This window comes from Acipenser ruthenus, chromosome 6, assembly GCF_902713425.1.
Source record: "Acipenser ruthenus chromosome 6, fAciRut3.2 maternal haplotype, whole genome shotgun sequence".
NCBI lineage: Eukaryota > Metazoa > Chordata > Actinopteri > Acipenseriformes > Acipenseridae > Acipenser > Acipenser ruthenus.
In genome coordinates, this window is record NC_081194.1 from 14,049,540 (window position 1) to 14,064,174 (window position 14,635).

General features: G+C 41.7%; 1 protein-coding gene across 1 annotated transcript in view; it reads left to right on the top strand.

Moving 5' to 3' along the window:
- LOC117411047 (CUB and sushi domain-containing protein 1-like) overlaps positions 1-14,635 on the top strand; it is a 615,018-nt gene that overhangs the window by 473,976 nt on the left and 126,407 nt on the right. The window contains exons 23-24 of the mRNA XM_034921683.2: positions 3,000-3,156; positions 10,983-11,174. Of these exons, the coding sequence (XP_034777574.2) occupies positions 3,000-3,156; positions 10,983-11,174 (349 nt within the window). The remainder of the gene's footprint in view (positions 1-2,999; positions 3,157-10,982; positions 11,175-14,635) is intronic.

The window sequence follows — 14,635 nt, forward strand, 5'->3', positions numbered from 1 at the left end:
CGTAATAATAATTTCTGAAAATATTATATAAAGCTGACGAAATATAATTCTTAGGATTGTACAATTCACCTAGATTACATTCGGCACAAAAAAGCATACTTTTCTAAGTGGATTTTATTGTATAACAGTTTGCTTTTAAGACAAGCGGCAATGGCATTTCCAGACTTAGCTGCAGCGCCACGTCTGTGACACAGTTTCGTTTGCGAGTCACATATAATATATATATATATATATATATATAATGTAATGATTTCACCTCTTTCGGGTTCGTTGCCCCTTTAAAAACAGTGACCCAACACACAGAAATGGATTTTTCTTGCTCGGTTGCGCTATTTTAATAAACACCAAAACAAAAATACAAAAACAAACACCTAGCTCTTTATGAGCACTAACTACACAAACAGGAACTCCCTGACTAACGCGGGACAGCTAAGCTGTTTCCCCGTCTTTTCAAAAACCCAGGTTTAACACAGCACTTACTTTAATTCACTGGCTACTCGGAGACAGCGCACCTCTCTGCCTCCTTCCACTCAGCAGCCCCGAGCAGACTGCCTGCTCTCTTTTTAAACCCCACACCTGGGTCTAATTCCCCAATAACGCCCAGGTGCGGATGATCATTAATAAAACAATTAAACAATTAAATTCAAACAATAAACCAAAAAGTGCATTTTTCCCATGTTTCTTTTTCAGGGAGGTTTTAACCCCCTCCCTGCTGTCTCTCACAACCCGCTTCCTTACAATATATATATATATATATATATATATATATATATATATATATATATATATATATATATATATATATATATATATATATAAAAAAATAATAACACACTGATTTCATCATACTACACACACAAACAGCATTAAAATACACTACACAGATTTGAATCTTTCTGAATCTCAGTTTTCACATTATTCTGACAGTCACAACATTACAAAAAAAAATAGTTTAAATATTTTGGGACGGTATTTCGAAAACGAAACCACATTCCAAACGCTCAAAAACTATATCATTGGTTAGTGCAATTAGACACACCTCTTTGAATTATTACCGTACGGTTCTGTATCATATTTGGGTTGGATTAAGTGATGCGCTTCAGGTTTTTACGGCGTCCAGTCGAAGTTCCCTCCTTCTGAGACAATGACAACAACACGTTCTGCTGCTTTAAGTGTTACAAGGTGCCAAACAGTGATAAGGGAAACAGCATTGTTTTGTGCATAAATTGACGTGGCATTATTAACAAATGGGGTGATGCATGAGATCTATACAATTGCCAGAAGTAATAACGAGACAGAACGATACGTAACTCTTGCAGATTATAACATCTATTTAACGTATTCTGTATTTTGCTCTTATTGAAACTGCTCTTATCTGTATTATGATATTTTGTAATGTGATATTTTATAATGTGATACTTTGTATTGTGATATTTTGTAACAATTGTAAGTGGCCCTGGATAAGGGCGTCTGCTAATAAATAAATAAATAAATAAATAAATAAATAAATAATCTTAAATTGTAACCATTTTTGATATTTGTGCAGCATGAACAGTATTTCAAATGCTCTATATGCACATATATAAATAACATGATTAGGGTATGTAGAAACTCCACTAAGAATACGCGGGATATATTTAAAAGGCACGTTTCTACTTGCAAGCAGACGCTGACAGCAGTGACACAGATGGTATGACTGGTCACGTCACAGCATCCATACAATTCACGGTGAATCTGAGTCTGCAAATATGAATTTGTAATATAGAAAGGAAGTTAAAACATGTGGAAGACATAACTTTGCAATGAACAGATTTAGTTTAAATTGGATTACATTTATAACATTAAAAAAAAAATGCTTCATATTAATTATGTATATTCACATTTCCTGCTTTTTCAGTGGCAAATGCATGAATCCAATGTTGTATAATAACATTCTTTACAAATTATTAATGTGTAAAATGTTGTTATTATGACTTTTTGACCCTCAGAAATACTACTAAAAAATTGCATAATGGGTATAATTATAATTCTGTAGCAGACAAATAAATTCCCTTTAAAATGTGCTATAATATGTTACGTTTCTGTATGTTATAAACAAAGCCCATGCATTTAAAAATGACTCAGATAAATGTTTTGCATTACAGAGTGTGTCTCAGTGCCACGCCATCCTGACAGTATTGGCAGAGTGACAGATGTGCTTTTTGGGGTGGGCTGTAGCGTTAAAACAAAAAAAAAAACAAAAAAAAAAAAAAAAAGATCTTTCAATTTAAAATCGCAATCAAGTTTGGAATGATTTTTTCCAATGAAAAGTTGTCATATTTTAGTAACAAATCTTTTTTTTTTAATTCTAAAAGCTAAAGTCAGTAGTGCAAAACTTAAATCCAAGATGGCCACCAGGCAGGAACTGTGTTGTAGAATTTTGTGTGTGAAAAAAACATTTCTACACGTTTTAAAACCTTTTTATTATTATTATTTTTAATTTCAGATATGTTAATTTAAGTAAAAACTATTGATAATAACCTATTTGGGGTTTTGTTTGTTGAAATCTAAAAAAAAATGTTTGCCCACCCGAATTATAGACATAAGCATCTTGACAGAATTAAACACCTTAAATTAAGCAAATATGTATGACCTGTTACTGTACTAGCATAAACCACCAGGTATTAAGTAACTGCGAGTTTAAAATAATCTCATGTTAATGGTTGATTAAATATGGTCAGGTAATGAATCTCATGCTGAAGAAGCAGCCCCAGAGTCATAAGTTGATGAACAGAAATTAGATTTGTTAGCTGACACCTTTACATTTTTGACAGTTGCATGTTAATGTGTCATGAGGTAATGTCATAGCAATGTGACATGTTGTTGAAACTTTGTTATGCAGGCTGAACAACAATGATTTAATCCTGTTTTTATTTAACACTAGTATGTTGATTTTTGCATTCAAATATAACATATATAAATTAGCAAAGACAGTGATTTAATATTTTTATCTTTTAAAGGTTCATGATGGCAAAGATAGTTCATCTCGACTACTTGGCCTTTTCACAAAGAATGAGATGCATGGTGTGATCATCAACAGCACCTCCAACCACCTGTGGTTAGAATTTAACACTAATGGAACTGGCACTGAGAAAGGATTCCAGCTAAAATACAGCAGTGAGTAACTGTGCATGTTGTTGCCCTGTATTCACCAAAAAGTCAGAAAAACAACATATTGCTTTATATGCACACTACAGCTTATCATGTGTTGTGGCAGAAAGATAATCGTGTGAGTACTTTAGATGGACAAGGCAGAACTGTAGGTCATAGAAATCTTGTGGGGGCCTGTCTCTATATATGAAATTGCTCAAATAACTGCCAAAACCCTTAAATCTTTTCTACTAAACAATCATATGCCTGTTGCTTGTTAAAAATCATGGCAAGACACAGCAAGGGTAAAGGTGCTTGTTATGTTCTGTTAGTTGACATTGTACATACCGTTCTGACTGTTGTATTTGCAATGCGATCAGTGCCGCTGTAGTTGCTGGGTTAGATGTTGCCTGATGCTGTGGAGTGTTGTCATGCTTGCTGTTGCTGGAGCCAAGGCTACCTCCAAGTTCCCCTTGATCCAGCCAGCAAGGACCTAACGGCATTTGTTACTCATGCTGGAGTTTTTTGCTACACCCTCATGCTGTTTGGACTGAGCTCTGCACCCAGCTGTTTTCAAAAAATTATGTCATCTATCTTTGCCGGCATCCCGGGAGTATCCATGTACTTGGATGACATTGTGGTGCATGGTCCCAACACCAGTCCACGACAAATGACTGCTTCCAAACACTCTCCCAGCACAACTTAACACAGAATGGTGACAAATGTCTTTTTGCGGTGCTAGAAATAGAGTTTGTGGGCTTTAGACTCTCAGCCCAAGGGATATCCCCTCTCCAGTCCAATGTGGAATCAATTCACCGCATTCCTGAGTCTAAATCTGCTTCTCAGCTCGCCTCCTTCTTGGGTATGACAGCCTACTATCTCCGGTTCTTGTCACAGTACCACTGGCATTGGGGACTGTTCTGTCCGAGATGCAGAATGGTGTGGAGAAGCCAATAGCTTTTGCTTCCCATGCTTTGAGCCCCATGGAGCAGAAGTTTGAGAGAGAGAGAGAGACGTTAGCATGCGTCTGGGCTTGTGAACGCTGGCACATGTACCTGTATGGCTGGGCGTTCACTCTCAGAATGGATCACCAAGCACTCACATCTTTGATGTCCACATCACGCACGGGACACAGACCACTCAGACTACAGATGGTTGGACCGGCTACAACAGAATAATTTCCTGCTTCAGTTCACCCCTGGGCGTGATAATACTGTTGCAGACCTTTTATCCAGATCAGTTATAGCTCCTGAACCCAGACTTCAACCAGAGGATCGAACAAGATCTGATCCAGCTGTTACACGGACCCCTCCAGGATGTGATCTCCCTCCTAGAGCTCTGGCAGGCATCAAAGGAGGACCCCCTTCTCTGCACCCTGCGCCCCTATATCACAGAGGGCTGGCCATCTCGGGTGGTGGATGAACTGACCCTGTTTTTTAGGATCAAAGAAGAGCTGTCCTGCTGGAATGATTTCTGTGTGGCCCGGAGTCACTGCACAGTGGAGCCAAGCGTGCTGCGAGCACAGGTGCTGAATATGGTCCTTGTGCGAGCCCCTCCGGTAGGAGGTCTGCATAAGGACCATGCATGCCCTAGTGGCCAATGCAGGATAACAGAGGTCCACCTTAAAAAGGCCTATGCAGCTGAGGCGCAAGTCACCCGTCTGGCAAACAGGGCAGGCCTCCTCACGGCATACCTTGATGGCATACTACACTCAGCGCTTCTCCCTGAACCAGTCGCTTCGGAGCTGCACTTGGTCTCGAGCACACTGCTGTAGATTTCAGGCTTCCAAGGGCAAGCCCTAGGTCGAAGCCTGGCAAGCCTGGTAGTGGCTCGCAGACAGCTTTGGCTGTCTCAGGCCAGAGCCCCTGACGTGGACAAGTCGGCCTTGCTGGACACGCCTATCTTCCCTGGCCATACATTTGGGCCAGCGATAGAGGAAATCCTGCAACGCTCCCACAGAGATCTGGGGGGCGTCTAAACAGGTGGCAGCGATACTCCCTCCCCATGCTCCGGTACGGGAGATGATGAGATGATGGCGTCCGCCTGTGACACATGCTGTCACCAGGATGGTTCCAATCCCCACTGCACCGCGTGGCCACCAAAGGCATTAACTTCAGGCTTCTGCGGCAGCTAATAACCGGGGCTGTCCGCAAGGATGAGGGAACACCGGATGTAGGGCTCCAGCGCAGCAGCACTATGGGAGGCAGTTCTAATGCCACCCTAAACAGCCTCCAAAACAGGCTTCACCCCAGCTTCAGAAGCCCCAGCAGGGCCCCTGAAGGATTGCAGCCTCAGACCCACCCCTTTACACAACACCAGCTACAATACTGGCGCACCTGCACCTCAGACAACTGGGTGCTCACCACTGTACACACCGGCTACACACTACAGTTCCACTCGGGACCTCCTCCCTTTTGAGGGATCACGGTCATATCCATGAGCAACCCTCTCCGGGTCTTGGTAAAATACATTACTTCTGAAACAAGCCATTTGTCTCATAGAACCCATCTCTCAACAAGAAGGGTTCTAGACCTGAGACACCTCAACGGGTTCTTGAGGTAGAGGAGGTTCCAGATGGTAACACATTGTCACATCCTCCAGTGTGTCGACTGGTTTATAACTGTGGACTTAAAGGATGCGTATTAAAACGTGCCTATTCATCCCACACAAAGGAAATTTCTCCACTTCGCCTTTCATGGAAGCATTTTCAAATTTTCTGTGCTCCCATTCGGCCTCTCCTTAGCCCCCCGCACATTCTCAAAGTGCATGGATGCTATCCTAGCCCCCTTGTGGCTGCAGGGGATCAGGTTGTTGAACTACCTGGATGACTGGTTGATATGTTTTCAGTTCGCTAAAAGCCAATTAATACCGATGGGGAGTACGGGTTACACCGCATAGACTTTCGGCTGCTGATCTGGGCACAGAAATACTTGTTATCCCTCCGGGTTGTTCATCTCGAGGGAGTGGTGAATTTGGCGGCGAACCTCCTCGCGAGGGAGGGTCCTCACACGTCAGAATGGTGACTCCATGAGTGGCCCAGGACGCTCTTGTACGCACTCCCACCAATACCGTTGCACCCGGCATTCCTAAAAAAGGTCCGGAGAGAAGGCGACACTTCTCCTTGTGATTCCCCAGATGGCCCATGAGAATCTGGTTTTCAAACCTTTGTCAGTTGCTAGAAGGCCAGCCCTGGGAGATCCCACTACGCATGGATCTCCTCAGTCAGACGAGAGGCACTCTCAGGCACGCAGAACCAGGCAGACTCCAACTGTGGGTTTGTCTGCCTTAGGGCTCTCAGACGCAGTTGTTAGTACACTGCAGAATGCTAGGGCCTCCTCCATAAGGGCGTTGTATACCTATAAGTGGAAATATTTTCAAAGTTGGTGTATGACCAGAGGTTATTGCCCCATCTATACCCTGTAAAATCCCCTGTAGGCGGGTAGATCCCCCTCTACTCTGAAAGTGTACCTAGCAGCCATTTCTGCATGCCATGTCCCCATTGACTCAGTAGCCCTGGGCGCTCATAGTTTAGTGACCCATTTTCTGAAGGGCGCTCAGCGGTTACGTCCCCCTAGAAAGGACGTCCTCCCTGGCTGGAGCCTAAACGTGGTATTGGAGGCTCTCACTAAGGCCATGTTTAAGCCTATACTATCCATTGAGTTGAAACATCTCTATGAAGACAGCCTTTTTATTAGCCATCACCTCCACAAAGCGGGTTAGTGAGCTACAGGCTCTGTCAGTGCACAGTTTCTGTATGCGTGTTTAGGATGCCGTTGCACATGAACCCCGCTTTCCTCCCTAAGGTGGTTAAGGCTTTCCAGTTGAATCAGTCAGTGGAACTGGATGCTTTCTATCCTCCTCCTTTTTCTTCGGAGGAGGATCTGAGATTAAATTCCCACTGCCCGGTTCAGGCATTGAGAGGTTATGTAGATAGGACAAGAGTGCTGCGTCAGTCTGACCAGCTCTTCGACTGTCATGGTGAGAGAACTCATGGTCAAGCCCTCTCGAAGCAGCGACTGTCCCACTGGATTGTGGACACAGTCTTGACTGCATATACTAATGCCGGCCTACCCACACCTTGGAGGGTGGCCGCGCGCTCTACCAGAGGAGTGACTACGTCATGGGCCCTCTTTAGAGGAGCTTCATTGACAGATATTTGTACTGCAGCTAGCTGGGCTACTCTGCATACATTCACCAGGTTCTACCGACTTAATATGGTAGATCCCTCTATGCCTTCATTAGGCACAAGGGTCCTTGAGGTTGCACACTCGCACCACCAACATTTGTTTGGAGGTAATGAGACATCCCTCGTCTGCTGTCTCTGCTCACACTCCCTTGCGACAACTTTGATATACTTTCGCAAAAGTATGGTTGTTGGTCGTCTATCGAATTGAAAGGGAGTGATAGGTTACAGATCTAACCCCAATTCCCTGAAAGAGAAGACGACCAACAAACCTTGTGAGATTGCAAGACTGAGGACGTCACTCCCTGGATGGGCCTATTGGCAACTTTGACATAAAATGCTCAGTAAATATCTGACCTGTGGCATGCATATCCCAAAAGTATGGTTGTTCTTCTCTTTCAGGGAACCGGGGTTACATCCGTAACCTATCGATTTCATTCCTACTGCATGCAAAACCTCACACAACTTACTGACTTTTTCTACCAGCATCTTTATTTTTTTGTGATATTTTTTTTTATTTTTTATTTTGGAACAAACAGCACATTACAAAAGCAAAAACAGGAGAAGTAAATTCCAATTCCCCCCCCCCACAAACCACCCCCACCCAGGACCTCGAAAGCCCACATCACTCTCCGTTAGCAAGTGGTACAACCAGCATAGATTTTATGATGTCAGCAGCAGATTTCCAGGCTAGAATATCCAACCCCTTGGCGCCATGGATCCGAGCCGTGGAGAGCTCCATATGAACAATATCAAGATAAAAAGGATCCATTGGCGACAGGGGAGAGAATGTGGTGGCTGCCAGTGCAAAGCAATCTTCTTTGCTGCATTAAGGCCTGCCAACTAGATCAATTTCTGCAGTGATGAAAGATCAATGGATGAGTCATCATTCAACAGAAGTAAAGCAGCAGCACAGGGAATATTTTTAGATAAGATGGTGGATAAAGTAGAAGAGACCTGCTTCCAGAAATTAGCTACATCTGGGCACTCCCAAACCATATGTAAGAAAGTGCCAAGGGTACCCTGAGGACAGAGCGAACAAACAGGGCTGGGGACAAGTTTCATTTGAAATTGTTTACGAGGGGTCAGATATATTCTGTGAAGAAAACTGTAATGAATCATCTGGTGATTAGGGTTCCTGGATGCAAAACGTATATTAGACCAGTACCCCAATTAATTTCAGTATCTGATGGTGGTAATTCCCTATTCCAAATTGTTTTAGTTGTTAATGGTTTATAAGAAGCCTTTAAGAGAAAAACAGAAATTATGGAAACCGGTCCTTTAGTCCCCACTCACCACGTGTCCAACATATTCTGAAGTGGGTGTGTTGCCAGTGCTGTCCCCCAAGGCACCCCATAGGCACCCCATAGGCACGCAATGATGACCTCCGTTGGAGGTAAAAAAAAAAAAAGAAAGATACCACCATCTTTATTATATATAATGTTTTTTTTTTCTTTAATAAACACATCTGGGTTAACCCTAACCCAAATCTATATCTAGTTTATGCAAGATCAATTCCAAATCCAAATAGACAGTTACAAAATGACAGACCATTATTTGCAAAAAACAACAAACACAAACTGATTGCTGAAATTCCTGAACCATTCTATAACATAAAATTACTACATTCTTGCATCTTTCTGTCACCTTTAACTTAAATTACATAGAATCAAACTTTTTGTTCTGGTTGCATGAACAGTAAGCATTCTCTTTAAAATCAACACTGCACACATTAATACTGCTGTTGTTATCTTTGTTTTGATCCATTTAACATGCTTTGTACCATTCTTTACATTGTTTTTCGTTGCTACCCTTATTCAAGCTCCATATCTAGCCGTCTTTGTCGATTTTGATTCGCGGTTGTATAATAAATGAAAATTAGACAGTCTAGAAGTGTAGCAGTCGAGCCAACCATGCTTGGGATTTTAGATATTTGGGCAGATATATGATCCGTGCTTGGAAAATTTGCAAGCACATCATTTTACAATGGGTATGTAGCCAGAGGGCGGAGCGAGCTTCACCCAGTGTTCGCTGTCTGGCACAGGGGCTTTTTAACCTCAAAAATATATTGTACAAATGATTGCAAGACATTGATGATACTATTTTCTTAATAGGCTAATACGCCACATTTTAAACAAGACTTTAATAATTGTGTTTTGATATATAGTAAACAAAACCCATGCCTTTAAAAGTCACAAATACGCATTTATCTGGAGTATGGACTGGCCATGCCTTCCTGGCAGTCTGTTCACAGTGAAAGGTGTGTTTTTGAGAGGTTTGCTTGTACACTTAAAACTTTGGCCTTTTAATTTAAAACCACCATCTAGCTTTACATATACAGTGCCTTGCAAAAGTATTCAGACCCCTGACCAATTCTCTCATATAACTGAATTACAAATGGTACATTGAAATTTCGTTCTGTTTGATATTTTATTTTAAAACACTGAAAAATAAAAAACTGAAATATCTTGCTTGCATATGTATTCATCCCCCACACATTAATATTTGGTAGAGCCACCTTTCACTGCAATAACAGCTTTAAGTCTTTTGGGGTAAGTATGTACCAGCTTTGCACACAGTGTCGGAGTGATTTTGGCCCATTCTTCTTGGCAGATTTGCACCAGGTTGTTCAGGTTGGTTGGACGACGCTTGTGGACCGCAATTTTCAAACAGTGCCACAGATTCTCAATGGGATTGAGATCAGGACTTTGACTGGGCCACTGTAAGACATTCACCTTTTTGTTCTTGAGCCACTCCAATGTTGCTTTGTGCTTGGGATCATTGTCCTGCTGAAAGGTGAATTTCCTCCCAAGCTTCAGTTTTTTAACGGACTGAAGCAGGTTCTCTTGCAGTATTTCCCTGTATTTTGCTCCATCCATTCTTCCTTCAATTTTAACAAGATGCCCAGTCCCTGGTAATTGTGTCCTCGTTAGGGCAATTTCTTTCATCGGTGTAAACTGGGAGCTTCCACAGCACAGGGGTTGAATACTTATGCAAGCAAGATATTTCAGTTTTTTATTTTTCTTAAAAATATTTCCCAGCATAAAACCAATGTCACCTTACAATAACTGATTTTGAGTTTCAGTAATTTCAGTACATGTTTTATTTTTTTAAACTATGAAAGCTCAAAGTCAATAGAGGGCATAACTCAAATCCAAGATGTCCGCTTGCTAGAAAAGTAGCTGAATTTGGTTCGTTAAAACTACATTTTAAATGATTAAAGTACATTGTTTGGCCACGAAATGTAATACTCTATTTAGTATTTTGTTGAAATCTCAAATGTAGTTTGACCACCCTTCTAATAAGCCTATAATTGTAACGAAGGCTTATGGTGGCAAGATATATGACGAGGCCGAAGGTGTGGGATGTGAGTGGTATGTGCATGTGAGAGTAGAGAGTGGAGAGAGAGTATCGACTTTCTAAGCTGCGTGGAAACCCGGCCAGTGACTGCTACAAAAAGAATCAATCGATTTCATTAGAAGAACAAAACCTTACTGTTACAGAGGGAATAGAGACCCTTATCCTGTTTTAAAACAATTATGCTAAACACGAAGACACCATGAGGGTCCACAGAGAATCGCACCCCAGGACAGCCTTGGAAAAAAGGTTTAAACTCTATCCCTATGACCTTCTTTCAAAAAGTGACAAAGTTTAAATCTTATGTTGACAGGCTTCGACCTTGTAAAATGTGAGGAACCAGGAATCCCTACCTATGGTTACAAGATTCAAGATGATGGACATTTTGCGAATACGCTTGTGTTGTACAGCTGTAACCCTGGGTACACAATGCATGGCAGCAGAACCTTGATCTGTCTAAGTGGGGATCGACGAGTGTGGGACAAACCAATACCTGCTTGCATAGGTAAGAGGAAAAAAAAAAAAGAGTCATTATACATGACATTCTTCCACACTTCTTAGAGCTCACATTTACTATATGAAAGATGCACACATTATGTTAAAAGCGTATTTGATTTTTAGTGCTTGTAGGAAAAACAATTCAGGTTACAGACAATGAGAACTTCCTCAGCAATTAAGAAAATTATTATACATGTTTGCTATGTATTTTCTTCATAATATAGCTTCATGCATTGGCTCGCCTTTGAGTACAAATCACTGATTTTAATATCTACTTGGTTCCCTCATGCCACCAGAAGTGCAGCATTAAAGTATCTGTAAGGACCGCTCAATATATTTTCTTCAGTAACAGCTTTGAATAAATGACCATTAAAAAATGTAATTCAACTTTAAAATTACATTTCAAAATGTGTTTGTGCTTCCTATAGGAAAAAGTGAGATCCAAGATTATGAGGGCTAATCATAGTGTATTAGGTAAGATTTACTGGGAAATATTTTAACTTTGTGAATACAAAAGTATGAACCGGCCTTAAAATATAAAACGTCAGGAAAAAGCAATGAATTCCACATTATCTTCGGGACACAAAGATTTCTATGGGTCTGAAACTTAAGAGAAAAAAACTACTTTGAAGCAGCTGTTGGCCTAAATAGGAGGGCCATTATAGTTGAGGTAGCTGAAATGCAAGCACAGTCAATGAGACAATCTTCTGTTCCGAGGTGAAAGCCATTCCAAGTTGTCATACTGTCTAAGGTATGTCATTATTTTGAAGTATTTTGTAATTGCATGTGACACAGATTTAAGCAGTTAAATACAACATCTACTAACATGTGGTAGAATCGATAGTATCAGCATAGTTGAGGGCAGAAATTTAGGGCTTAGCAACCACCTTCTTATGTATAATAACATACAGTTCTTATTTGAATATTGCAATATTGCAATACAGTGGGTATTATTCAACAGTATCCACAATGCTAAAAGTTGGGAATAAATAAAGAAAACAACATACAAAATTAATTTTTGCTTCGTGGCAATGATTGTGGATATAGTTGGGCAATTGATTTTTCACTATATTATACAGATGGACATTAAAAAAACACAGTCAGCTTAGAAAACAGAAAACAAAAGAGGCCTGGGGGTGCTAAATTTGATAGTTTTGTTTATGGAGGCAAGCAGTTTTTTTTTTTCCACAGATAAATAATGAGGGTATGACTGATCCTAGACTGATCCCTGGTATTCCAGAGACAATGAATGCTTATCTGGCATAGATAGAAAACAACAATATCTGAAAATGAGTTTGTGTTTTATTGCAAAATTGATAGATGAAGGATCTTGAAGTTACATATAGGAATATCATATTAAAGTCCAAAAATTCTGTGTTTTTATAACTTGCCACTAAATCAGTTTAATCTGAGGCATGAAATAATATGCATGGATCATTTGTGCAGGCTATGTTGATATCAGGGGAGATTTAATTCTGCAGAAATCTTTTAATACAAGTACAATTTTCAGTATCAGATACAGTGGTAAAGTATTTGTCACAGTATTTTATGTATACTGCAAAATGTGTTGCTATTTTATAAGGTTTTAGATACATTATAACCACAAACCAGCTATCAGCAACTTTTTTGTTTGGGGGCCTGGCATAAAAGATCCATAAAAGGAGCAGTGAAAAAGCCTCTTACACTGTACGACAGGGCTCCTCAATTAGCGGCCCGCGAGAGCCTTCCTTTTGGCCCGTCGCACGTCAGCTGTCCTTCATTACAAAAGCTGAAATTGCTGATACGCAAGATTTTATTGTCGCCGCTATCTACAGGGTATTTGTGTCCCCTAACAAGCATTTTTTTTTGGCAACCTAATATAGGAACAAGTCAGCTGATTGGCCAGCTTTCATTCTGATGAGATTTAATTTTAGCATATGTCACAAATCTCCACCCATTTAGCTTAGTGTTAGTGCGATATGAAAACCGATATGGAATAATATTATTTTCTTTAGTGCGGAGAAACTGTCTGAATATTCTTACAAACATTGCTGCACATTAATTTGAAGGCAAAAATTCACATCTGTGTCTAAAATGGCAAGTGATGTGTGGTATTAACACAACATCAACAAAGTGATGCTTCAGATTTGGCAAGCGAGTCAGAATCAGGGGATACAGATGCCGGTAATGCACATCACTCGAAAATGCTTCACACTTTCCAGACACTGGCCAAACTAGCAAGGTAAATGTTACGTATAGTGATCAACGTTTTGTTTTGTTGTGATCCTATTTTCTGTTATGAGGAGAGTAATAAATGAAAATACAAAATACAACGCCCCCTTTTCCCCATTTATTTCTTGAATAGTATATTTAAGTTAAATTTGACAGTTCCCTTTCAATTCGAAGACAACCACCAACATATTTATGGGATATGCCTGCCATAGGTAGGTATTCACTGAGCATTTTATGTCAGAGCTGCCGATAGGCCCCTCCATCCTCGGTCCCGCCTACCGAGGGATTCAACAGTTAACTGGCAGAGATCATTTTCTCTTTTGCCTCTCACCTAAGGTAAGTTAAACGTCTGTATAACTACACTGAATGTGTTTTTGAAAGAGCTTTTCTGAGTCGACTGCAGTTCCCTTGCGTTTGAGCTGAGAGCAGGCTTGCCGCTTTCGTGGTATCGGCAGCTCCAATTCTTAGCTTCTTTCTTGTAGCAGTAGTAAACCATCAGGTGGTGACGATGGACGCCTCCAACTTGGGTTGGGGGGCAGTCGGGGAAGGAAGAGGAGTCTGCGGCACCTGGTCGGGCCATTGGACATCCCTGCACATAAACATGCTGGAGTTGCAGGCGGTTTACCTTGCTCTCCAGCACTTTCTCCTGGTGCTTCAAGGGGTATATGTGTTGGTCTGGATGGACAACACATCAGTGGTGGCATATGTCAACCACCAAGGTGGCCTTTGGTCACCGGGGGTGCATCGAATTACCTTCCATCTCCTGACTTGGGCACACCAGAACCTGCTGTCCCTACGGACGATGCATCTTCTCGGAGTGGCGAACTGGGCAGTGGACCTCCTCTCGAGGGAGGGTACCCTCAAGTGGTGGAGCGGATTTGGGAACGGTTTGGGAAGGCGCAGGTCGATCTCTTCGCCTCTGCAGAGACAACACACTGCCCCCTTGTGGTACTCCCTCCACCGCTGAGGCGGTCCACTTGGCGTTGACGGCCTAGCCCATGAGTGGCCCAGGATGCTCCTTTACTCGTTCCCGCCAATACCTCTGCTCCTGGCCTCCCTAGAGAAGGTCCGATTAGAGAAGGTGACAGTTCTCCTAGTGGCCCCCTGGTGGTTTTCGACCCTATGCCAGATCCTACAAAGCCAGCCGTGGGTGATCCCACTTCGCCTGGATCTCCTCAGTCAGGAGAACGGCACTCTCTAGCATCTGGAACCAGGCAGGTTCCAATTATGGGTCTGGCCCCTGAACGGGACTGCTGG